Source organism: Bos javanicus, chromosome 7, assembly GCF_032452875.1.
Source record: "Bos javanicus breed banteng chromosome 7, ARS-OSU_banteng_1.0, whole genome shotgun sequence".
NCBI lineage: Eukaryota > Metazoa > Chordata > Mammalia > Artiodactyla > Bovidae > Bos > Bos javanicus.
Window position 1 is genome coordinate 52,685,201 of NC_083874.1, and position 25,926 is coordinate 52,711,126.

General features: G+C 40.2%; 1 protein-coding gene across 2 annotated transcripts in view; it reads left to right on the forward strand.

Moving 5' to 3' along the window:
* NDFIP1 (Nedd4 family interacting protein 1) overlaps nt 1–25,926 on the forward strand; it is a 51,153-nt gene continuing 25,227 nt past the window's right edge. The window contains exon 1 of one of the 2 annotated variants that reach the window (XM_061423814.1): nt 1–624. In XM_061423814.1, the coding sequence (XP_061279798.1) occupies nt 562–624 (63 nt within the window). In that variant the 5' untranslated portion in view covers nt 1–561. Of the gene's footprint in view, nt 625–18,071; nt 18,111–25,926 lie in introns of those variants that run through there. The other variant, XM_061423815.1, reaches the window with a different exon arrangement.

The following is a 25,926-nucleotide window of genomic DNA, read 5'->3' on the forward strand; positions in this document are numbered from 1 at the left end:
AGCCAGATAGATACTAGGGGTCAGATGGCTGCTGTGGGAGACTGTCAATCTCCCTGGGCACCAACGACCTCTAAAATGGGGCTGTGGCCTCTGTCTGGGGTGTGTGAGGAGGGTTCAAAGTAGCACGCAGAGAAAGCTTGGTGCTTAGAACCAGGCACCCATCATCAGCGTCGCCCTCTCTGCGGTGACCTGCAACCTGTTTTGGAAGGAACCGACTCCGACGCCTCAGCCTCGGGGAGCGGAACGACGGGCGGAGCCCACGGCTGGCAGCTGCACCGCCGGGCGAGGCCGGGCCTGACGGGCCGGGCTGCGCGAGTCGGGGGCGGGGCGGCGGCGCAGCGTCGTCGTCGTTGTCCCCGCCTCCTCCCCAGGGGCCGCGTCTGAGCCTCAGCGGCGGCGGCGGCGCTCACTACCCGAGGAGAGCGGCTGGCCTGGTAGCGGCGGCGGCCACCGAGACCCACCCGAGGCGCGTCCCAGTCGGCCTCCCGACGCCCCCAGGCCGCAGCGCCCGCGCCCCTTCAGCTCGCTCGCTCGCCCTCCTTCCCTGCAGCCGGCTGCGCCATGGCGTTGGCGTTGGCGGCTCTGGCGGCGGTGGAGCCAGCCTGCGGCAACCGGTACCAGCAGGTGAGCAGCGCCCAAGTGCCCCCCCACCCCCACCCCCGACCCCGGCCCGGCCCTGCCCGCTGGCCGCTTAAGCCCTCCTCTCCGGCCCCGCCTGTAGCCAACTCGACTCCGCGGCTTGCCAGGCCGCGCTGGGCCTGGGCCGGCCGGGCGGGCCCCGGGCTCGGATTCGAGGCGGCCGCGGGCCGGGACCGTCCCTCCGCGACGCGGGGCGGGAGTCGGACGGTGGAAAAACCTCCGCCCTGCAGTGTTTTCCGCATTTCCCACGGCGGGCGGGTCGCAGAGTCAGAACCCGACACCCTCCGGAGGCTTTGACCTGAGGGCATTCAGTTTGCCTTTTTCCACGTTGAATTTGATGTCACTGGAAAAGGGGGAAAAAAAAAAAAACACCAAGCCAAAAACGTGAAATGTAAAGGAAATTACGTGGAGAGAAGATTAAAATCGCTGCTGCTGCTGCCGACAGCTCTCCGCAGTGAGATGCGATTACTCAGGGTTTCAGAGCCTAGTCTGCTCGTCAAAACCCATTCCCCTCGCTTGCATTTAAAGACAAAATGATACGAGGGACAAGTCCCAGTTCGCAATAGATTTGGAAAACGCGATGTTTAACTAGTGATGCCCCTAAAATGTCGAACTACGTAACATTGCAGGCTGCAGGGCGTGTGCCCGGCTGTGTGTTTTCCAAGCTTGGAAATGACGTTTAAAGAAATTGAATAGCATAGCTGGGGAGAAAATGTATAGGGGATGGGTGGATTATTATCTCGGGTATAATTTCTTAATTGAAGCCCTAGGGAAAAAAGCTGCTTGTTTTACTCGCCTGTCTGTAGCCTGATTTCCCTCGGAAATTCGAGGGAGACATTTTGCAGGGTTTTTAGAGGTATTTAACGCATCGTAATTGTGGGAATTGATCCAGGTGGCTAACTGATGTTGACTGGAATCGCAGGTATCTGCGTGCAGTTTTTTCAGATGCTTTCAGTTTAATTTGCATATAAATGGAATTGTGCTTTTATGAAATTAAATGTCCTATCATAGATGATCTACAGTTTTACGTTTTATAAGTGAGGAAAACCAATATGATTAAAACATGTAGATTAATCCTGGTGGGGCCAGTTGCTGGGTTTTTTTGCTATCATCAGCTCAGTGTTGTAATTTCCTCCCTCCTACAGCCTGACTCCTCATATGACTGATTTTAAGAATTTAGCTTTTTGGTTTCATAAGCACGCTCAAATTGTGGCAGTGCAATCTAGTCCTTAATTCTCTCACAGCCTGGGCTACGTGCTTTTTTATATGACCTTGGGCAAGGCCCTGGGTTCCTCTCTGCTTTAGTAAAATACAAATGACAGGTATCACTTAACTGTCACCGAGGTGTTCACAGGTCACATGTATCGCATATTGTGATCTAGTTCATTCTTTCATCCTGCCTAGGATAAAGCAAACAAGCAAAAAGCTGAGGCTTTTCTTTTTACTGCCATCTTCTTGAGCTATTAGGTAATGTTGACATACTGCTAGAAGCAAAAAATGGTGAAGTATTAAAATTACGTATTTCTTGGTGTAGTGGTTAATAGCTTTAAATATGCAAAATTGAGGTATCTTAAGGACAGGCCATCTTTTTTACTTTAAAAAAAAAATCATTGTTTTGAAGAAATCTTCAAAAATAGAATGAAAAAAAGAACTGACATTCCTAGAAAATACGCAAAATACGAAAGCCAAAAAAAAAACACCCCAAAACCAAAACCCCACACCAAAAACCTATCACCTATAGATAACCAAAGTTAATATTTTGTGTATCTTTGTGTACTTACAGCTGTGTAAATATACACAAGGGTAGATCAGTGTATGTGTCCAGATAAGGAAAGTTAATATTGATTGAGCATTTACTCTGTGCCAGTCATGGTACTAAGTACTTTACATCCATTATTTCACTTAATCCTCACAGAACCCCTTTGAGACAGTGTTTGATGTTGTATAGATGACGTTAAATGACGAAGTCAAGACTCTCTGGAGGCTCGGTAACTTGCTCAAGGTCACCGCTTCTAAGCAGTGATTACAAGGGTAAATACACACTCAACTACTTAAACACAGGCTTATGGCCCAAATATAAGCATGTACGTTAGCAGATATATACATATACATTTGTATTGTCTTATACACCCATACATACGTACACAGGCACATCTTTGTACATACATGGCAGTTTTATGGGCCTCTGATGATACTTTCACACACTTTGTGCATATGTGTACATGTGTGTTTACATACCCACATGTTCTGAAACACATTTGCCTTCTCAAGTTTGCATGTGTGTGTATTGAGCACCTGTGTGTAGAAAGGCAGACACTATAGCTGTATAATGAGATGGGTTCATATTTTAACATCTGCATAGCATGCAATTGTATGGCTAGACCGTAATTTAATCAGTTGCCTATTGTTGGTCTCTAAGGGTGTTTATAATTTTTTTCAATCACTAAAGTTTGTTTTACATACGTCTTCAACTATTTCCTTAGTATAAATTTGTAGTGGGTGGAAATGCTTGGTCAGAGAATATACATATTTAAAAGGCTTTCGAATTATGGAATGTTATTAAATTGTCTAGGCAGCCTGATAGCATGGTACTTTTTGGGTGTCACAAAGGGACCTCTGACTTCTATTTGATATGGTTAGTCAAATTGAGCTGGTCTTCTAATGAAGTAAATGTAGGAGAAAACTATGATTCATTCATAATTGCAACCAATTGTTTTGCCTTTATGGTCTTTTGATTGGTAGAGCAGTGTGTCCCTAATTGGAATTTAGCATCACCCCAGACTACACAGATAGCTGGGGCTCATAAATTTCCTGTGGCTTTATTTTTTTCTCTTTTTGCGATTTGAAACATGAGCTTGTGTGGCCATACCTTCTGACGCGCTTTCAGAAAGCTCTAGGGAGGCCTAGTGTTGAAAACCTTGTTGTGTGCTGCCCTCTCTGAGGCCATTTACCCTGTTCATCCATTCCAAGCTGCGTTTGCCTCACTGTAGTAAATCGTGGGCTATATCGTGCATCTTCCCAAATACTTTCTTCCTGATATGTTTAGAGATATTTGGATTTAAAACCAGTGAAAGTAGGCAATGATGACACTGCTGGATCTGCTTAAAAACAGGCTGCAGAATGTTTGTTTTAGATGACTCTCTGCCTGCTAAATAAGTGAGTTGCTTATGGCATCACTAATAAGTCTGTATTGTAGTCTGCTGGCGTTGTAGATCGGCTTTGGGTACGTTCTTTCAGGATTGTGAAGGAAGGTTTTGAGAAATGAGGGAAAGAATTTCATCTCGGGCAGGCCAAACATTTTGCATGTTCAAGTGTAAAATGACGTCATGATTCTGGAGGAAGGAGTGAATGGCGCCTCTGTGGCTCTTTTTTTAATTTTTATTTTGTTTCGTATACTCACTTAGTTGTGCAGCCTTAATTTCACCAGCATCCATTTCCAGAAAATCCTTACCCCCTTAAACAGTAACTGTCTTATTTCCCCCTCCCCAACCCCCTGACAGCCACTATTCTGCTTTCTATCAGTGAATTTGATTACTCTGAGTACCTCATATAGGTGGAGTAATACAGTATTTATCCTTTTGTGACGGGCTTATATCACTTAGCATAATGTCCTCAAGGTCCATCCACATTGTGTCATGTGTCAGAATTTCATTTCATTTTAAAGCTAAATAATATCCATTGTATGTGTATACTATATTTTATTTCATCTGTCAATACATTTTAGCCATTGTGAATAATGCTGCTGTGAATAATGGGTAAATAAGTTTCAAAAGAGTCCAAGCTTTGAGTTCTTTTAGATATATATGCAGAAGTGGAATTGTTGGTATTACATGGTATTGCTTCCTTGGTAGCTTGGCTGGTAAAGAATCCACCTGCAATGCAGGATACCCCAGTTTGTTCCCTGCTTCAAGAAGGTCCCCTGGAGAAGGGATAGGTTACCACTCCACTTTACTTGGACTTCCTTGGTGGCTCAGATGGTAAAGAATCTGTCTGCAACGCGGGAGACCTGGGTTCGATCCCTGGGTTGGGAAGATCTGCTGGAGAAGGGAAAGGCTACCCTCTCCAGTATTCTGGCCTGGAGAATTCCATGGACTGTACAGTCCATGGGGTCACAAAGAGCCGGACTCGACTGAGTGACTTTCACTTTCACTATGCTATTGCTATTTTTAATTATTTGAGAAACTGCCATACTGTTTTCCATAGCAATGCACTGTTTTATATTCCCACCAGCAATGCATAAGAATTCCAGTTTTGTCACATCCTCATCAACACGTATGCTTTCCGTTTGTGTTTTGTTTTTGTTTTTGATAAAGCCTGGGTGTGAAGTGGCATCTCATAATGATTTTGGTTTGCATGTCCCTAATGATCAGTGCAACTGAACATCTTTTATGTGCTTCTTGGCCATTTGTACATATTGGAGAGATGTGTATTCAGATCCTGTGCCAATTTTTGAATTGGGCAAATTCAAACATTCAAATTTTTTAATTGTTTGCTTTTTGTTACTGAGTTGTAGGCGTAATTTCTTTCTTTATTAAAATTGTAATTGGTTTACAATACTGTGTTAGTTTAAGGTGTATAGCATAGTGGTTTGGTATTTTCTCAGATTATAGTCCATTATAGGTTATTACAAGATAATGAGTATAATTCCCTGTATATGTATATTCTTGTTGCTTATTTATTTTACATATAGTAGTTTGTATCTATTAATCTCACACCCCTAGTTTGTGGTTGCTTCCCTTTCCCCTTTGGTAACTACAAGTTTGTTTTCTAAATCTGTGAGTCTGTTCGTTTTGCATATACATTCTTTTTTATTATTTTTCAGATTCCACATGTAAGTGGTATACAGTATTTGTCTTTATCTGACTGACTTCACTAAGCATATTATTCTCTAGGTTCACCTACTTGCTGCAGATGGCAGTATTGCATTCTTTTTTGTGGTGGAATAATATTCCGTTGTGTGTATATATTAAGAAGGTGTGGGGGGTGTGTGTGTGTGTTTTTGTATCTCACGTCTTCTTAACCCAATAGTTGATGAGCACTTGGGTTGCTTCTAAGAGTAATTTGTTAGTATTTATTTATATTGTCAACTTTTTACTTTGTAAAATTTCAAGCATATACAAAAATTTAGTGTAATAAAACTTATGCACCCATCACTCAGCTTCAACAATCAACAAATAATTAACTTTTTCATTTATACTATTATTTTGTAGCAAATTCTAGAAATCACATCATTTCATCCATAAATATTTCTGTGTGTAACTCTAAAAGGCAATGGTATGATATTTTAAGCATGTATTATCACATGAGGAAGTACATCATGAAAGCACTTTTGTATAATTTGTCATGAATGCAGAACCAGGATTTGTGAGTGACAGGAGCTGCAGATCTTCAACTCTCCATTGTATCTAACTCTCGGTGAAGTACTCTAGGAAAATCTGGCATTGTCTAAACTGATGCCACCCATTGGTTTCCCTGCATATAACTTCAAATTACATTATCCTGAACATCACCAATATAACATTACTCTACATTAAATTAGATTATAAAATAACCCTACCATGAGAGTAATATTGTATTTTGCTAATTAAAAGAGGAAAGACTTAGAGAAATTCAAGTGCCATTCTCTGATTTACTTGTTCTTAGGGCTTTAAAATGATTACTTCAGTTTCTTAATAATTTATTCTTATATTATCTTTGAACAGTATAACTGTTTAGTGGAACCATATTCTTGTAGTAATGGATAATGCTTATTTAGATAAAACAACTTTTAACACTTTAATTAGAGATTGATGCAAAGAATCAACTTGGTGATCTCATCTTTATTCTCAGGTTACTTTTGCCAATATACCAGGCAGTTGGTGAATATCATGTATTGAATCTGTTGAATTTTACACAGTCCAATTGTAATTAATTGCTTCTCATGGCTGTGTAGATAGATGTATAGTGTATGTTGTTGCCTTCACCAACTGTTAACAGACTTCACTTTGCACGTCCTGCTGTTACAATTAGACTGACTCATTTTTTTTTTGAGTACCACAATTTAAAGTTTTAGATACTAGCTCTCAGTATTGATCAAATTTAAGAACATTTCTAGTGAAATATTTTCTTACTGTATTATATATTTTCCCCTAGCAGTTTAGTATAATCTTTGACAGTTTTTCTTTTAAATTTGTGTATTGCAGTATTATCAGTTGGTAGTTAATCAGTGGCTTAAATGTGATTTGGAGGTCTTTCTGGAGATTGGATAGTTTATGAATAGAAACATAAAGGTTGATGGGACTTCCCTGGTGGTCCAGTGGTTGAGAATCTGCCTTTCAATTCCGGGGGCGCGTGTTGGATCCTTGGTTGGGGAACTAAGATCCTACATGCTGTAGGATTAGCCTGCACACCGAAATTCCTGAGCCTGCAGGCTACAACTAGAGCCCTTAGCTACAACGAAAGATCTCCCATAATGCAGCGAGGATACTTCTTCCTGCAACTAAGACCTGATGCAGCCAAATAAATAAAGTACAAAGGTTTAAGGAGTGGTTTCTGTTTAATAACAATTTCATTTTATTTGTCATTCAGTACTTAAATGTGGCAATAACGTTGAACATTTCTTGTTACAGAATAGCACACAGATACATTCTTCATATTCTAGAGTCAAATAGTAACTTGTAAAGGAAAGCTTGACTTCCCTCCCATTCTTTTCCCCAGAGGCCTGACTGCTTTGCACCTTTGGGGTGTGTTCTTTAGGCTTTTTTCCTTTCCTTAAAAAAAAATATTAAAAAAAAAAAAACTTTACTTTTTGTAACATTTTTAGATTTTCAGGAACATTGAAGGTAGTATAGTTTCTGTATACACCAGACCCAGTTTTCCCACTAACATTTTAGTATGGTACATTTGTTGACAATTAATGAACCAATTGGAGAAGGCAATGGCACCCCACTCCAGCACTCTTGCCTGGAAAATCCCATGGACGGAGGAGCCTAGTATGCTGAAGTCCATGGGGTCGCTAAGAGTCGGACACGACTGAGTGACTTCACTTTCACTTTTCACTTTCATGCATTGGAGAAGGAAATGGCAACCCACTTCAGTGTTCTTGCCTGGAGAATCCCAGGAACAGGGGAGCCTGGTGGGCTGCTGTCTATGGGGTCGCACAGAGTCGGACACGACTGAAGCGACTTAGCAGCAGCAGCAGCAGCAATGAACCAATATTGATATGTTATTATTAACTAAGTGTAAGTGAAAGTGAAGTTGCTCAGTCATGTCCGACTCTTTGCGACCCCATGGATGGTAACCTACCAGTCTCCACGGTCCCACGGTCCATGGGATTTTCCAGGCAAGAATACTGGAATGGGCTGCCATTTCCTTCTCCAATTATTAACTAAAGTCCATACTTTATTAAGATTTTCAATTTTTATCTATGTCTTTTTTTCTGTTTCAGGAGTCTGTACAGATTCCACATTATATTAGGTCGTCATATCTCCATATACTTCTCTTGGTTGTGACAGTTTCTCAAGTTTTCCTTGTTTTTGATGACCTTGACATTTTTAAGAAGTATTAGTCAGTTATTTGTAGGATGTCCGTCCTTTGGGATTTGTTAGATGCTTTTCTCATGATTAGATTTGGGGAGGAAGCCACACAGAGGTAAACTGCTGTTTTCATCACATCATATCAAGAATGCATACTGTCAACATAATATCAACAACTTATCATGGTTGATGTTGACCTTGATCACCTGGTTAAAGTAGTGTTTGTCAAATCTCTCTACATAAAATGACTCCACCTTCCCCCTCCCCTTTTGTACTGTGCTTTTTGGAAGGAATCACTGTGTTCACTATGTACAGCTTATACTTAAGGATTGGGGAGTTAAGTTCCACCACCTCATTGAGGGTAATGTGTCTACATTAAGTTCTTTGGAATTTTTCTGCATGGGACATTTGTCTCTTCTTCATTACTTTATTTATTCATTAATACTGGTATGGGCTCATTAATGTTATTTGAATTATAAGCCAGCACTATTTTGTTAGGTTGTTCTAGCTTTTGCCATTAGGATCTCCTTCAGTTGGTACTTGTATCCCTTTGACAGAGCTCCATCTTTGTGGTTTTTAAAGCACTTCTTAACTTTTTGGCACCAGACTTACCATGTATAGTTCCTGAACCATCCTGGGATCAGCTGTTTCTTCAAAGAACCCTGGTTCCTTTTATTGGAGAATGATGTTAGAAACCACAGTCTGTGTTCATTGCACCTGAAGACTCCTGCTTTTTTTGTTTTCTTTCCTTCCTTTTCATCCTTCCCTTACTCTTAGTGACCAGCACAGTTTTTTGTATATAGTAACTATTCATTAAATACCTGTTGAATGACTTCAATCCCTGAGAATGTATTATGGTATGTAATATTAATTACATTAATTAAGAGAATAAGATAGTGGATAAATGGCATCATTTTGAGATGGAAGAGATCATCTCTTCCAGAGACTTGCAGGAAGCTTCTGAGAAGATGGAGCTTGAGCTTGGCCTTGAAGGACGGGTAAGAGGTAGGTGGGGAGACCAGGACTTGGGAGAAGCGGGTAGAGATGGACTCTCATGATTTGTTGTTTCCCTGGGGAACTTGTTTCACTTGCTAGAAAAATCACCTATCACCTTTTCTGGCCAGGAACCCTCCTCTTCCTCTACCTGGAATGCTGCCTTCTTCCCAGTGCCCCTCTCAGTTTATGTAGTCTGTCCTAAGGGGAGTTTGAGTTCCTCCCCTCTCTCTGGTTAGTTTCCCATGAATACTAGATTCCCCTTTCATGACACATTTTGTAACCACATTTTAAACCTTTTTTCTGTTTATTAGGTTGATACAAAAGTAATTGTAATTTTGCATTGTTGGACTTTGCTGTTTGTTATTGGAATACATTCTTAAATGTGATTGTTATAAATCATTTTAATGTACATTTTGCACTTTATATTTTTTTGCTAATGATACTGCTTGCTGTTTATTTTGTATTTATTTTAGACTAGGAAAATGATGTTAGACAAAATGCAAATTCGAGCTATTTTCTTATTTGAGTTCAAAATGAGTCATAAAGTATTGGAGACGACTCACAACATCAGCAACATGTTTGACCCAGAAACTGATGATGAATGTGCAGTGCAGTGGTAGTTCAAGAAGTTTTGCAAAGGAGATGAGAGCCTTGAAGATGAGGAGCATAGTTTCCAGCCATCGGAAGTTGACAACGACCAACTGAGAGCAAGCAGTGAAACTGATCCTCTTTCAACTACACGAGAAGTTGCCGAAGAGCTCAGTGTTGACCATTCTATGGTTCTTCAACGTTTGAAGCCAATTGGGAAGGTGAAAAAGCTTGATAAGTGGGTGCCTCATGAGCTGATTGCAAATAAAAAAATCGTCCTTTTGAAGTATTGTCTTCTCTTATTGTACACAACAACAGCAAACCATTTCGCTATCAGATTGTGACTTGTGACAAAAAGGGATTTTATGCAACCAGTGATAAACAGCTCAGTGGTTGGACCTAGAAGAAGTTTCAAAGCATTTCCCAAAGCCAAACTTGTACCCCAAGAAGGTCATGGTCACTATTTGGTGGTCTGCTGCTGGTGTGATCCATTACAGCTTTCTGAATCCCAGCAAAATGATTACATCTGAGAAGTATGCTTAGCAAATCGATGAAATGCCCCAAAAAGTACAATGCCTGCAACCAGCATTGGTCAACAGATGCTGGGCCCAGTAAGGGCCCAGTTTTACCGCATGACAACGCCTGACTGCATGTCACACAGCCAATGCTCCTAATGAATGAATTGGGCTACGAAATTTTGCCTCATCTGCCATATTCACCTGACCTCTTGTCAGCTGACTACCACTTCTTCAAGCATCTTGACAACTTTTTTGCAGAGAAAAATGCTTCTACAAACAGCAGGAGGTAGAAAATGCATTCCGAGAGTTTGTCAAATCCCAAAGCACAGATTTTTATGCTACATGAATAAACAAACTTATTTTTCGTTGACAAAAATGTGCTGATTATAATGGTTCCTATTTTGATTAATAAAGGTGTGTTTGAACTTAGTTATCAGTTCAGTTCAGTCGCTCAGTCATGTCCAACTCTTTATGACCCCGTGGACTGCCGAATGCCAGGCTTCCCTGTCCATCACCAACTCCCGGCTTGCTCAAACTCATGTCCATTGAGTTGGTGATACCATCCAACCATCTCATCCTCTGTCATCCCCTTCTTCTCCTGCCTTCAGTCTTTCTCAGCATCAGGGTCTTTTCCAGTGAGTCAGTTCTTCACATCAGGTGGCCAAAGTATTGGAGTTTTGGCTTCAGCATTAGTCCTTCCAATGAATATTCAGGACTGATTTCCTTTAGGATTGACTGGTTTGATCTCCTTGCAGTCCAAGGGACTCTCAAGAGTCTTCTCCAACACCACAGTTCAAAAGCATCAATTCTGCAGCGCTCAGCTTTCTTTATAGTCCAACTCTCACATCCATACATGACTACTGGAAAAACCATAGCTTTGATTAGATGGATCTTTGTTGGCAAAGTAATGTCTCTGCTTTTTAATATGCTGTCTAGGTTTGTCATAGTTATAATGACATATAACTATATAGAACTTGGTTACAATAATTTAAAATTCCTACAGTCCCAACCTGCAATTACGTTTGTGTGTATGTGCTCAGTTGTGTCTAGTTCTTTGTGACCCTGTGGACTGTAGCACACCAGACTCCCTTGTCCATAGGTTTTTCCAGGCAAGAATATAGCCCTGCAGTTACATTTGCACCAACCTAAATATTTTGTTTTCGTATCTTACATACAGTTATTCTTACATATAGGTTAGAATCAGATATTACAGGCTTGTTACCAAAAACAGCAGTCTCCTGCTTACTTTTGCCTGTTTCTTAGCTCTTTCTTTTGCTGTTTTGTTATTATTTGTGAAGGTAAAAACCATAAGATATTACTTCTTGATTTCAGTTTTCAGCATTTTAAAAATTGACCACTAGGAGATTTAAGGGTTTAGCTCTGGTTTACCACAACTGCGTATGCTTCCATTTCCTGTCTCTGTACCTTTCTAGTATCAGTTCAGTTCAGTTCAGTCACTCAGTCATGTCTGACTCTTTGCCGACCCCATGAATCGAAGCACACCAGGCCTCCCTGTCCATCACCAACTCCCGGAGTTCACTCAGACTCACGTCCATCGAGTCAGTGATGCCATCCAGCCATCTCATCCTCTGTCGTCCCCTTCTCCTCCTGCCCCCAATCCCGCCCAGCATCAGAGTCTTTTCCAGTGAGTCAGCTCTACGCATGAGGTGGCCAAAGTACTGGAGTTTCAGCTTTAACATCATTCCTTCCAAACTGCAGATGGTGACTGCAGCCATGAAATTAAAAGACGCTTACTCCTTGGAAGGAAAGTTATGACCAACCTAGATAGCATATTCAAAAGCAGAGACTTTACTTTGCCAACAAAGGTCCATCTTTCTAGTATAGTTATATCCATATTGTAGTTAGATCAATATTCAGTATTTACAGTAATTTAAAATAATAATGTTTACAGCTGAGATATATTGTATGCTGTGATTAGTTTTACTTGCTTAACAGTACCTTATTTTCCCTAAAGTTAACCACAATTTTTTTTGTTTGCCTAATTTTCTGGGTGTATATCATAAATTGCTTACGGCATGAATCATCCTCAGACTCTCACTTAATCTTAATTTTTTGATATGTTCAAACATCAGGTATTTTATTGATTTCATTGTTGGGTGGGGGATGTGTGGCTCTTTTTTGGGTTGTTTTTGGCTGCATGTGGGTATTAGTTCCCCAACTAGGGATCAGATCCAGGCCTGTGCGGTGGAAGCATGGAGTCTTAACTACTGGATTGCAAGGGAAGTCCCTCTTTCCTGTTTTTTTGACCTGTACTATAAGACTGCTTTCAAGGTCTGCTGTTTAGTTGTCATCCTAAGACTTCCTTTTCCAATTTTTAGAATTGAAGTCCCCTGCCTTGATTCACACTTTTTTTTTTTTCTTGATTTATTGTCTCATTTCTATAGAAGACACCCTCTAGTACTTTTCTGAGAAAGAATGCGTGAGTTAAACTTTTTTGTTGTTGTTGAGACTTTGAACATCTAAGACTTTTTTTTTTTAGTCTGTACCCTTACTTGATTTCTAGGCTTTTAGGTTGAAAATAGTTTCCTTTAGAATTTTGAAGCCATTTGTTCCATTGCCTTCTGGGTTCCATTATTAGGAAGACTGAAGCCAGTTGTGACATCTGATTCTTTAAATGTGACCTACTTTCTGTTTTTCTGGAAGCCTTTAGGAACTCCTTTTGTTCCCAGTGTTGTTAAATCTCACTGTGTACCTTGGTATAGATCTGTTTACGTCCGTCTTGCCAGGCACTCAGTGAGCCCTTTTGGTCTAAAAGCTGATGTCCTTCAGTTCTGGGAAATTTTAAAAAGTATTTGGTTGACTTTTTTTGCTCTGCTCCCCCCCCGCCCCCCCTTTCTCTCTTTGGATCTTGACTCTTTTATACTGATTCTTAAAATTTTTTTAATCTCATATTTTTCACTTTTTTCTCAGCTTTCTATGGGATAGTCTCAATTTTATAACTCTTAGATAAAATTTTAATATTTTTAAAAAATTTTCAAAACTCTTTAATTGCCCCCTCCCCTTTTTTTTTTTAGTAGCAGGAAATGGCAGCTCACTCCAGTATTCTTGCCTGGAGAATCCCATGGACAGAGAAGCCTGCCGGGCCACAGCCCATGGGATCACAAAGAGTCGGACACGACTGTCTGAGGACAGAGAATGGAGTTCAACATATAGTAGATGCTCAGTAAATGTTAGAATCTTTCCTTTAGTAGCACACTGTCCATGTTTTATGGTTTTAATTTTTTTCTCTTGTTTCTCTGAAATTATTGAAATGTTTTTCTTTTTAAAGTTTATGCTTTCCTGCATAATTCTTTCGTCTGTGTTGCGTTTATTCTCCTTGCTTTGGTATTTTATGATCTTTGAGTTAGAAGTAGGTGATCTTTGCCTGCTTGGTTAAAAGTACACAGTTGGTAGAGCAATTTGGAAGCTCACTATGAGTGATGGAGCTTCTTGACAGGCCTTATTACCTTTTAATCTAACTAGATTGTTTCTTTCAGTGACAGTGTTTTTCTGTCTCTCTTCTGTCTCTCCCCAGAGCTTAGGCCTGGCTGCTACTATTCTAAGAGCTGATTGGCAGAGGTAGACTAGGAGATTCCAAGGTTTAGTAACTAAGTCTCTCACTTAATCACTCCTTTCTGACAGTCCATTCTTTATCCAAATCTCTGGTGTCTCTGGTCCAGACTTCTACTGCCTCACACTCTCCAGAGAGTAAACCTCCAGTCTCTTAATGGGGATTCTGGGAGCTGGGTGTGTTTAACTGGGTCTCCAACTTCTCTTTCTGCTTTTAAATCTCATTTTCACTCTTACTTTCTCTGGTACCTGCTGCCACCAGTTCTTAAGCCTTGAGAGGGTACAGTGCAAGAGAGGTTGCTTTCCTGCTTCCTGGTTTAGGATTCAGGTTTCTTGGGTCTGCTGTGTAAGTTCTCACCTATCCTGCTTCTAACTTGCATGATTTTATTGCTGCTTCCTCTCCTGTTAGTAAAGTTTTGTTAAATTTGAGGCAAAAAAGAAATTAAAAAATGACTAACATTTGCATTTGAGAGGGTTTTGGAAGGGATAAAGGGGCTTCTCTGGTGGCTCAGATGGTAAAGAACCTGCCTGCAGTGCAGGAGATGCAGGTTTGATCCCTGGGTCGGGAGGATCCCCTGGAGAAAGAAATGGCAACCCACTTAAGTATTCTTGCCTGGAGAATCCAATGGACAGAAGAGCCTGGCGAGCTACAATCCATGGGGTCGCAGAGTTAGACATGACTGAGCGACTAACACTTGCACTTTTTTTGAAGGGATAAGAGACAGACCTATGTGTTCAATTTTTTACTGGAACCTTATGATTGTAATTACTTCTTTTGATTATCATTTCTTTGATAAGTTTTTGGTTTAATGAGGTCAAAAGCATCAGTCATGGCCTGATAAAGTCTTTGAATGATGTTGATTATAAAATGCAAGCAGTTATACACTTGCATAGTAGAACATTCTGTGATGAGGTAAAAGGAAAGATATGAAATGCTTAATGCATTTCCCTCTTGGTTCTCATTGTTCCTCCAAGAGAAGGGAAACTCCAGACGAGGCCTAAATTACAGCAAACTCTTTTCCCATCCATAATCTCTGCCCCATTGTGCTCTACTCTAAGTGTCATCTGATAGTAAGCAAGCATAACTGAGAGAACTCTGGTAGCTCATGAGGCCAGCAGAGCCAGGAAGGCTGCAGTTAGCATGAGTCTCTGGATTCTGGACATGTCTGTCACTTTCAGGGTTTGTATATTTGACTATACTCTTTAATTTAGACTCCATTTTAATTTAATTCCATTTTTTGATATACCAATTGGTGGTTTTTAGAACAGAAGACTTTCCAGGAATTACAGTGTGATTAATTACCAATTTTCCTTCATATGTACCACAAATGTTTATTGAATACCTAGTTGTACCCAATACACTATGGTAAATATTTTATTTCCAAAGATTGGAGAGGTTATTTCTCCTTTGTTTCTATTTTTGTTGCATGCATGGTAAGTTGCTTCAGTCATGTATGACTCTTTGCGACCCTGTGGACCATAACCTGCCAGGCTCCTCTGTCCATGGAATTCTCCAGGCAAGAACACTGGAGTGGGTTGCCATGCCCTCCTCCAGGGGATCTTCCTGACCCAGGGATCAAACCTGTGTCTCCTGCATTGCAGGTGGATTTTTTACTGCTGAGCCACCTGGGAAGCCCCATATGGCTTAATACCTGGCTTTGTATTTATTTGGTGATTTGTAAAGTAATATGAATACTTTTCGGAGAAGGCGATGGCACCCCACTCCAGTACTCTTGCCGGGAAAATCCCATGGACGGAGGAGCCTAGTAGGCTGCAGTCCATGGGGTCGCTAAGAGTCGGACACGACTGAGCGACTTCCCTTTCACTTTTCACTTTCATGCATTGGAGAAGGAAATGGCAACCCACTCCAGTGTTCTTGCCTGGAGAATCCCAGGGACGGGGAGCCTGGTGGGCTGCCGTGTATGGGGTTGCACAGAGTCGGACACGACTGAAGCGACTTAGCAGCAGCAGCAGCATGAATACTTCTAAACAAACTAGTAAGTTAAAATGGCATTAAGATTAGCTGTCATTTCTTTAGGTAGGTTTCTGTTAAAGCTACACCTCCATGCCTGATTTAGTCAGCATGTGCTAATAAAGTATCCATGCTGTTGCCACTCCCTGTTAAGTGCTGGGGTGAATACAGTAGTGAACCATGCAAAGGTCCCAGTCTGCAGAGGGCTGACAGTCTGCTCTATTAACTGTTAATCAAGCAAGGGTGCATGTTCCTGTGGTGCAGAAAGTGAGGTTCTGACAGCAGGTGTTTACAGAAAAATAAAGGTTTATTTACAGGTTTTAAGCGAGGAGAACTGGGTAGCTCATGCTCAAAAGATCCAAACTCCCTGATGGCTTTCAGGCAAGGCTTTTTAAAGATAGGTGTTGGGTAGGAGGGTGGTTGGATATGTATGTGATGAGATCCTGGATCTCCTTCTGATTGGTTGGTCGTGAGGTAGCAGTGATATTTTGGGAATCTCAACCTTCTTGTTCCAACTGGTTTGGGGTCTACTACCACAAACTCTAATGTCATAGTCACTAAACTCTACTAGTTTCTGCAGAACAGCTCAAAGGTATGCATCAGATTGTTATCTATATTCCTTCAGGAGGAACTAGGAGTCCTTTGACTATTCTCCTAATCATTAAATGCTTGAGTCTGGTCTTTGGAACTTCGGGAAGATCTGGGAGACTGAAACCTTTCTACAAATAAGAAACAGGATGTAGAGAGGGGCTTTTATATCTAGAAAGGCCCCACAGGGTCCCGCTTTGTTCCATTCCCCCCCTTTTTTTGATAGCCCTCAATTCTGAGAGGAATAGATAAAGTTTAGGAGAGAGATTAATCATAAACTGAGCAGAGGCACTCAGTTTTAGGGGGACTCAGTTTCATAAATCCTCTGCTAGTCTCCTTTTCTCAACCTTTCTGGAATTGTTAGTGTGATTTATCTGCAGAAACATGCACAAATCATAAGTGTGTATTGTAGCTCAGTGAACTTTCACAAGCTAAACACTCGCATTAGCTAGTACCCAGTTCAAGCAGCAGCATTACCAGCACTCCAAAAGCTCATTTCAAGTGCCCTTCCAGTTGGGCCCCTACCCAGGGTAACGACTCAACTGGCAGATTAGATTTGCCTGGTTTTGATCTTTATTATATAAAGTGTAGTCACACAATAAAAGCTCTGTGTCTGGTTTCTCTTGCTCAACATAATTATGTTTATGATATTCACCTGTGATATTATATGTTGTTATAGTTTGTTATTCATGTGACTGTGTGATATTCCATGGTGTGAAGTTAACATGATTTAGTAACCCATTCTGATGTTAATGGGCATTTGAGTAGTCTCCAGTATTATGAATAGTGTTTCTTTGAATACCCTGGTAACATCTTTTGGTGAATGTATGTGTTTCTGTTGGGGTATATAACTAGAGTAGAATTGCTAGGTCGTAGAGTATATATAAATTCATCTTTAGTAGATATTGCTAAACAGTTTTCTAAAGTGGTTCTACAACTTTACGTTCCAAGTTTGAGAGTTCTGGTTATATATATGTGTGTGTATAAAATCTTAATGGAGACCAGAAATGTTCTGTATGCCAAGTCCAGAATCCTTTCATTTCTGTTGTGAGTTTATAAATAGGAACAAATAATTTTTTAAAATTGTTCTTGAAATCTAAATAGATGCCAGTTATAATCCATATTCTGTTGGGACAAAGTTTTTTTCATAAAGCATTGCTTAATACATTAAATGATGAATGATTAAGAGTTCATTTTTTATTTCATGATGGTATTTTAGAGAGAAGACAACATGAGGATTTTAAAAACACAAAAGAATATTTACCATTCACGGACTAGATTTTATATAAATTATTTTAAAATGTGTGCTTGGTTGCTCAGTCGTCTCCTACTGTTTGCGACCCCATGGGCTATAGCCCACCAGGCTCCTCTGTCCATGGAGATTCTCCAGGCAGGAATACTGGAGTGGGTTGCCATGCCCTCCTCCAGGGGATCTTCCCAATCTGGGGATCCAACTCAGCTCTCCCGCATTGCAGGTGGATTCTTCACTGTCTGAGCCACCAGGGAAGCCCATCTTAAAATGACTCTTGTCTAATTCCTATTTTCATATTGTTTATTCTGTAACCAAAAGATGAACCGTCCTGTCAAAGGCAAGGACAACAGGCCAGGAGCTTAGTCTCCAATTCAACTTATCTTTGCTGGGACTTTTAATTCCTTCTCCAGATAGGTTCTGGAGCTCTGAACTAAGAACCGAGTTTTCACATGGAACTAAAAAGTGGAGGAGAGGTAAGACTCAAGACATAATTGAATGCCACTTCTTAAAGGATGTTATGTTCAGAGGTAGAGGGGCTTAACTAATTGAAAGCTGTGTGATTGTTCCGTATTTCCCCAATCTTTATAAAATCATGAAGAGTGATAAGGAGTGGGGGGCACTTATCGCTAACCCGGAAGGCTCCTTCTTAGCTGTAGACTTTGCCTAAGCTAGGTGACTGGAAACATTGGACACCATTTACTTGACAGGGTCTTGATGAAGCCATCAGTGGTGAAAATATTTCAGTTGGATGTAAGATGTGGATCCCAGGGGTTGGCAGGTTGATGGCAGTTTTCTGGTGCCACCCAAAAATCTCACAATGTATTTCCCAGGTGGTGCTGGTGGTAAAGAACCTGCCTGCCAGTGCAGGAGACATAAGATGTGTTTCATCCCAGGGTGAGGAAGATCCCCTGGAGTAGGAAACGGCAACCCATATTAGTATATTTGCTTGGAGAATCCCGCAGAGGAACCTGGTGGGCTGCAGTGCATGGGGTTGCAAAGAGTTGGAACATGACAGCGCACAGAGAAGATATGGATCCCAGAGGTGGACAGGTTGATGGCAGTTTTCTGGTGCCACCCAGAAATCTCACAGTGCCACTATCCTAGCCATAGTTGGCTAGTTAGTGCCTAAATGAATGAGGAGTTATTTCTCCTAGTGCCCCTTGGCTTCTTAAGAAAGTTGAAGGGACTTCCGGGTGGTCCTGTGTTTGGGAATCTACCTTGTGATGCAGGGGACTTGGTTTGATCCCTGGTCAGTGAACTAAGATCCCACATTATGCAGAGCACCTAGACCCGTGCCCAACAACTGCTGAGCAGGCAGGCTCTGAAACCTATGCGCCACAACTAGAGAGAGTCTGTTCTGCAGCGAAGATCCTGTGTGCTGCAGCTAAATTAATTAAAGAAAAGAATTGTTAAAAAGTTGAAGTTGGAGATGAGTGGCTACCATCTTGCCTTCCTCTTTTCTCTCTCCATGGTATGCCTTCACGTGTTACTTGGACCTCAGGTGAAAAATAGAAGAAAAGCCATCGAATTGATGACCATAGTTCGTAGCATTTGCTCTCATTTCTAAGGACTAACGTAAATATTGACTTGGAATATTTTCTCTCTTTCCAAACCAAATTGTATTCATCAGTTGTTTTTTTTTTTTTTTGAAATACAAATCATTGTTTGCTTTATTTTATGTTTTTTCTTTAATGTTATTTTATAGTTTACACATACACATATATATATGTATAATTTCACGCTAATGTATATAAGTATATGATAGCATCATATACTTACATTAGTTGTGGATTTTTTTAAATTTTATTTTATTTTTAAACTTTACAATATTGTATTAGTTTTGCCAAATATCGAAATGAATCCGCCACAGGTATACCTGTGTTCCCCATCCTGAACCCTCCTCCCTCCTCCCTCCCCATACCCTCCCTCTGGGTCGTCCCAGTGCACCAGCCCCAGCTGGAACCTATTATACAGAGTGAAGTAAGCCAGAAAGAAAAACACCAATACAGTATACTAATGCATATATATGGAATTTAGAAAGATGGTAACAATAACCCTGTGTACGAGACATCAGTTGTTTTTATACATGTTAATGGTGATAACCACAAAAATCTTTAAATAGAAAGCTTTACAAACTGGTGGCCGTTCTAAGGAAATTTACTGTGGTATTCTTTTCATTTGTTATTGCCATTGTCTTATTTAAAGCATTATCCTAATTACTTTGCTTTTCCTTTGCTTTGGTGAATTTTGATTTTTTAATTGTGTTTTTATCTTCCTAGTAAGAGGATTTGCATTTTGTCTTTTCGCTCTGCCATTAAATATGTTACGGATAGTCTAGATCTGGTGGTGATTTGTTTTTTAAATTATCTTCAGGTAAACAATAGAAAAAAATAATGTTTATTCTTTGCTCTTAAAAGACATTGTTGGTCAAACTCTCTTTTAATTACCTAATCCTAATATTTTTCTTTTCAGGGAAAGAAAACATTAGGGGATTTTTTAAAAGTGTGATTAGTTTGCAACTCAATGTGTTATTTTCCTTTATTATTTTTATCCATTCACTTATAGGTGTACTGTGTTAAACTCTGAAGATACTGATGGGATCAGGACCCACCCCCTCCCATTAAGGGACATAGACATTGATTTAGCAAGGAAGTACTCATTTGGAATAGTTGATTTTCAGTGTCCTTTTAAATAAATTATACATTATACAGGTTTGCAGTTTTAATATTAGAAAATACTCTTCCTTTTTTTGAGTTGTAATCCACATGCCATATAGTTCATCTTTTTACAGTGTACAGGTCAGTGGTTTTTACCGTATTCACAGGTTTTGCCACTGTTACTGCTGTCTAATTCCAGAACATTTGAATCACCCCCAAAAAAAACATAGTACTAGCAGTCAGTAACTCCACACTTGTCCATTCCCTAGCACTTGGCATCTGCCAGCCTTTCTGTCTCTATTATATTTGCCTTTTCTGGAGAAATTATATAAATGAAGTCATACACTATGTGGTGTTTTGTGATTGGCTCCTTTTTCTTAGCATAATGTTTTCAAAGTTCACTCAGGTTTAGAATGTATCAGTGCTTCATCATTTTTGTTTCTTGGTTTTTTTTTTTTTGGTTAGGATTATTTATTTCTGTCCATCCTTTTGAAAGTGTGTGGTTAGTCTCTCAGTCGTGTCCGACTCTTTGCAACCCCATAGTCTGTAGCCCCCACCCCCTGCCAGTCTACTCTGTCCATGGCATTTTCCAGGCAAGAATTTTGGAATGGTTTGCCATTTCCTTCTACAAGGATCTTCCCAACCCAGGGATTGAAGCTGGGTGTCTTGCATTACAGGCAGATTCTTTACCATCTGAGCTACCAGGTAAGCCCTTCGTTTTGAATGGATATACCAGATTTTATTTATCCATTCATCATTTGATGAACAATTTGACTATTATAAATAATGCTGCTATGAACATTTATATACAAGTTTTTCTGTGAAGATATATTTTCAGTTCTCTTGAATATATGTTTTGGAGTGGAATTTGCTGGATCCTTTTTTAATTTTGTGTTTAACTTTGAGAAACAACCAAACTATTTTCCATCTTGTGTATGAGTGTTTAATTTCTGTGCATATTCAGCACCACTTGATTTTGATTTTTTTTCCCTTTTGTTTATGGCCATATGCTTGGGTGCAGTGTGATATCTTGTGGCTTTCATTTGCATTTCTTGATGACTAATAATGTTGAACATCTCACGTATACTGGCTATATATCTTCTTCGGAGAAATGTCTTTTAAAATTAGATGGTCTTTTAATTATTGAATTTTGTTGTCAAAATTACCTTATATAAATATCATCCCCTAGTTAATAGTAAGTTAGTAGAAAACTATTCTTGAATGGATAGAATTTGGTGGTGGTGGAATAATTTATAGTCAGTATGTTATATACAAATATAAGATTTGCAAACTGGTGGTTGCCAGAGGGGAGGTGGATTGGGGGGCAGGTGATTAGATGAAGACGATTAAGGGGTACAGAGTTCAAGTCATGGGGATATAATGATACATAGCATAGGGAATACAGTCAGTAGTAGTATAACAACTTTGAATGGTGACAGATGGTAACTAGATATCAGTGATCATTTTGAAATGTATATGAATATTGAATTACTATAAAGTGTACCTGAAACTAATATATGATGTTGAATGTCAATTATACTTCAATTAAAAAAAAAAAACTAGTCTATATACAATAGAAAATTTTTAGTTCTCACAAACTTTGACTGTTTCTGAACAACAGAGTAAAATAGCACCCCCAGTGGTTTACCTAGAGAAATGTGCTTTTACTTTCTGGTAAATATACTGTCTCATTTGTTGGGATTTAAAGAGTATGCAAAAATAGTGGGTTGATCATTAGAGGTTTAAAATATTGCATTTTAAGGTAAATGTTTTAGAAATTAACGCTAAAATTAGAAGTGTAAATAGCATTTAAAGCTAAAGTTTAGGATTTTCTGAGACTGTTACTACTTAAAGGAGGTATTTAAACTTATCAGAATTTTCTTGCTGTTTAAATAGGATTCACCCAAGAAAAAAATGAGTCATGAAAATACTGTAACTTTATGGATTTATAGGATAAGTTCAGCATTATTTTCCACATACTTGTTATGTTTGTGTGAATTATGAGGTATACTTTTGATAGCTCTTCTCATGGATTTATGAGTTTGGGGGTTGATCTTCTCTTTGATGTTTAGTAGAATTTTTTTTTAAATTGTTCTTCCATTCTTAGTAGAGAGAATCCAAGAATGACTTTATGTGCCTTTAGGTACTGCCATCCTGTACAGTTGTAAATGTTGACCTTAGTTTGGCCTAATCTGAGTCCTTGCTCTTCTGTTGCTTAAAAACAGCTCATTTCTAAATTGAAGCTCATCTTTAAAACTACTGGGATTTCCCGATGACTCAGTTGATAAAGAATCTGCTTGCAATGCAAGAGACCTGGTTTTGATCTCTGGGTTGAGAAGGTCCCCTAGAGAAGGAAATGGCAACCAACTCCAATATTCTTGCCTGGAGAATTCCATGGACAGACCATGGGGTTGTAAAGAGGCGGACATGAGTGAGCTGCCAACACTTGCTTCAGAACTGCTTTTGGGAGGGTAGCGAGAAACCTTTTTACTATGGCGGGAGCTCAAATAATTTAAACTTGTAGGGTTTGTGTCTTTAAACTTGTTAATTGAAGTATGCTTCTGTTAGAACTTGAGTTATGTATGATTTCTTTATGGGAGATTCTGTTGTTTAAAACACCATGTATTTATTTCTGATAGGAACAGTGTGGCTAGGATACAGAGGAAGGTAGTAACAAGGAAAAACATCCTTTGTTTTAGTTGTGCTGTATTTCATAGGCTTAATATACAGGACAAAACATTTCAGCACCTGTTGGTAGGTGTGTTTTTGTTTTTGTTTTTTTTTAAACTGAGAGATTGAAGGTAAAAGGAGAAGGGGGTTGCAGAGGATGGTTAGATAGCATCACCGACTCAATGGACATAAATTTGAGCAAACTCTGAAAGGTACTGGAGAACAGAGAAGCCTGGCGTGCTACAGCCCACGGGGTCTTGAAGAGTCGCACACGACTTAATGAGTGAACAACAATCAAGGCTAAGAAGTACCTAGAAGATTGTACCATATAAAGTGGGGATGTGGAAGAGTTTTAGGGATCTTCTGGGGAGCCATAACAGATTCTGCTCATGGTATAAGGAGGAATGCAAGTAATCAGGAAATAGGAGTGAGGGCACTGTCAGGAGTGTGGTGAAGAGAAAGACCATCTGAAGTTTCACATGATTCAGTTATTCCTTGATCAGCAGTGAAGATGCAGTTTTGTACTCAGTACTTTATATGGCATGTATAGGTAATCGTGTAACCAAGGGAAAACCACAGTTTAAATCTTATTTGGAGATAAGTAAAATTGATGAGAATTGTTTAAAAAAAATTATGTGACAGAAAAGAATCCAGAGCCCCAAAGGTGTTTATTAACTGTCACAATTATACAATTAACCACCCTCCCCTGCGGGAGCATGGAGAAGGCCATCGATGGCACCCCACTCCAGTATTCTTGCCTGGAAAATCTCATGGACGGAGGAGCCTGGTAGGCTGCAGTCCATGGGGTCGCTAAGAGTCGGGCACGACTGAGCAACTTCACTTTCACTCTTCACTTTCATGCATTGGGGAAGGAAATGGCAACCCCCTCCAGTGTTCTTGCCTGGAGAATCCCAGGGACGGGGGAGCCTGGTGGGCTGCTGTCTATGGGGTCGCACAAAGTCGGACATGACTGAGACGACTTAGCGGCAGCAGCCTGCAGGAGCATAGTGCAGGGAGAGGGCAGAAGTCCCACCACTTTTCAAACTTGTCTGTCCATAATCCCTACAAAGGAAATCTGTAACAGGTAGGTTGTAATCAGGCTTCCACTGACCCAGTTGCTAGAAGAGACTGGGCATCTTTCCAGCGGCAGCCTCAAACTGACAATGACACTTATTCTCTTAGAGAGCCCTGGGAGAGCCTGAGGATCCCCGAGCCCCAGGGATATGTTAGGGAGGACTGCATAGGAAAGGTTTCCAAGGATGGAAAAGGAGAACCTTAAGAATACGTTATGAAACCATGTAACCAGTCTCACAGCCTTATGAGCTCTGCTGCTGCTGCTACTGCTGCTGCTAAGTCGCTTCAGTCGTGTCCGACTCTGTGCGACCCCATAGACGGCAGCCCACCAGGCTCCCCCATCCCTGGGCTCTAGTGCAGTATTTTCCAGTCCCCCCACAATCCCTGTTAGTGAGTGTCTGGCTTGTTTGGCTGGCAGAACCAAATTAATGGCAGTAGATACCCCCAAAGTGTAAAAAGATGTACACCTAGGGATTCTGTTGTATAGCATGTTATTATTCACACTCTGGTGGTCACTGAATACTTCTTGAAGGTGATTGCCTCTTTCTCTCCAACATTGTAGTGTTTTATTTTAAACACCTTTCTTGATGGAGCCTAAATTTATCACCAGCATTATAGAAAGGAAGTCAGAGTTGCAAACCCTACAGTGAGGTCCTGAGATCTTCCTAATACGGCAAGCCTCCTTAATCATAGTAGGTGTCTTTTTGTTGGTTGTTTTTTCAGCTAGAAATAATATTAGTATGATTGGTTACTAATAATTACTTACTATTTATTAATTAATGATTCAAAAGTGTTGAATTTTAATGGAGTAAAAAATTTTACCTGGAAATGTTTTCTTTTTTCCTCATTAAAGAGAAAATGGGGGTTTCTGACTCATTGGAATTTCTTTGCTCTGTTATCTGTTACCCTGGTGTGGGGTGATCAAATTTCACATTTCCAGGTTGCTAGGAGACAAGCAAGTAGCTTGCAGATATAGGTGTTAAAACTCCTTATTTCTTAGAATTCTATATTTCTTAGAATTGTCATGCTTTCTTTCTAAAATCTTAATTATGCAGAGGTAACGGGATTATTTGACCAACCTCAAGAAATAGAAAAAAAATCAAATAAAAAATGAGAAGCTAGGTTTAAATAAAGAACATGACTGGCTATAGTAAGTTAAGGCGACATTCGTAAAACTCTTATTTGCCTTTGCTTTTGCTGCTGACTTTTGCTGCTTTTTGCAGCTTTGTTTTTGCTGGGGTTTTTTGCACTTTCTGCAGTGCACAAGAGTGGTAGGTTGGGAGTAAACTGAGAATGCTTCGTCTGGAGGTATGCAGGCGTTAAAACTGTTCCAAGTGAACCTGGCCCCAGGAACTCTATTTGAATAATTTACTGATTTGGTCTCCCAGAAACATTTGGATTTACTGTAGCTATTTTGCCCAGAAGCCCTTCTTCTGAAGGGCTTCCCAGGTGGCTCAGTGGTAAAGAATCTCCCTGTCAATGCAGGAGATGCGGGTTTGATCCCTGGATTGGGAAGATCCCCTGGAGAAGGAAATGGCAACACACTCCAGTATTCTTGCCTATAGAATCCCATGGACAGAGGAGCCTGGCAATCTACAGTCCATAGGGTCACAGAAAGTCACATAGATTGAGCATACATGCATGCACCACTTCTGAAAAGAAAATTCATCTTACATTACAATGCAATTATTTTGGGAATGCCTTAAGTTTAATGTTAGATAGCTAGTGTTAAAAAAAAAAAATGTGCCCAAATGGTAGATGTTGATGAAAATTTGGCAGAATTCACTTGAAATTGAATGCTTTGCAATATTACCCTCCCAGGTAACGCTAGTGGTAAAGAACCTGTCTGCCAACAGAGGAGACTCAGGTTTGATCCCTGAGTCAGGAA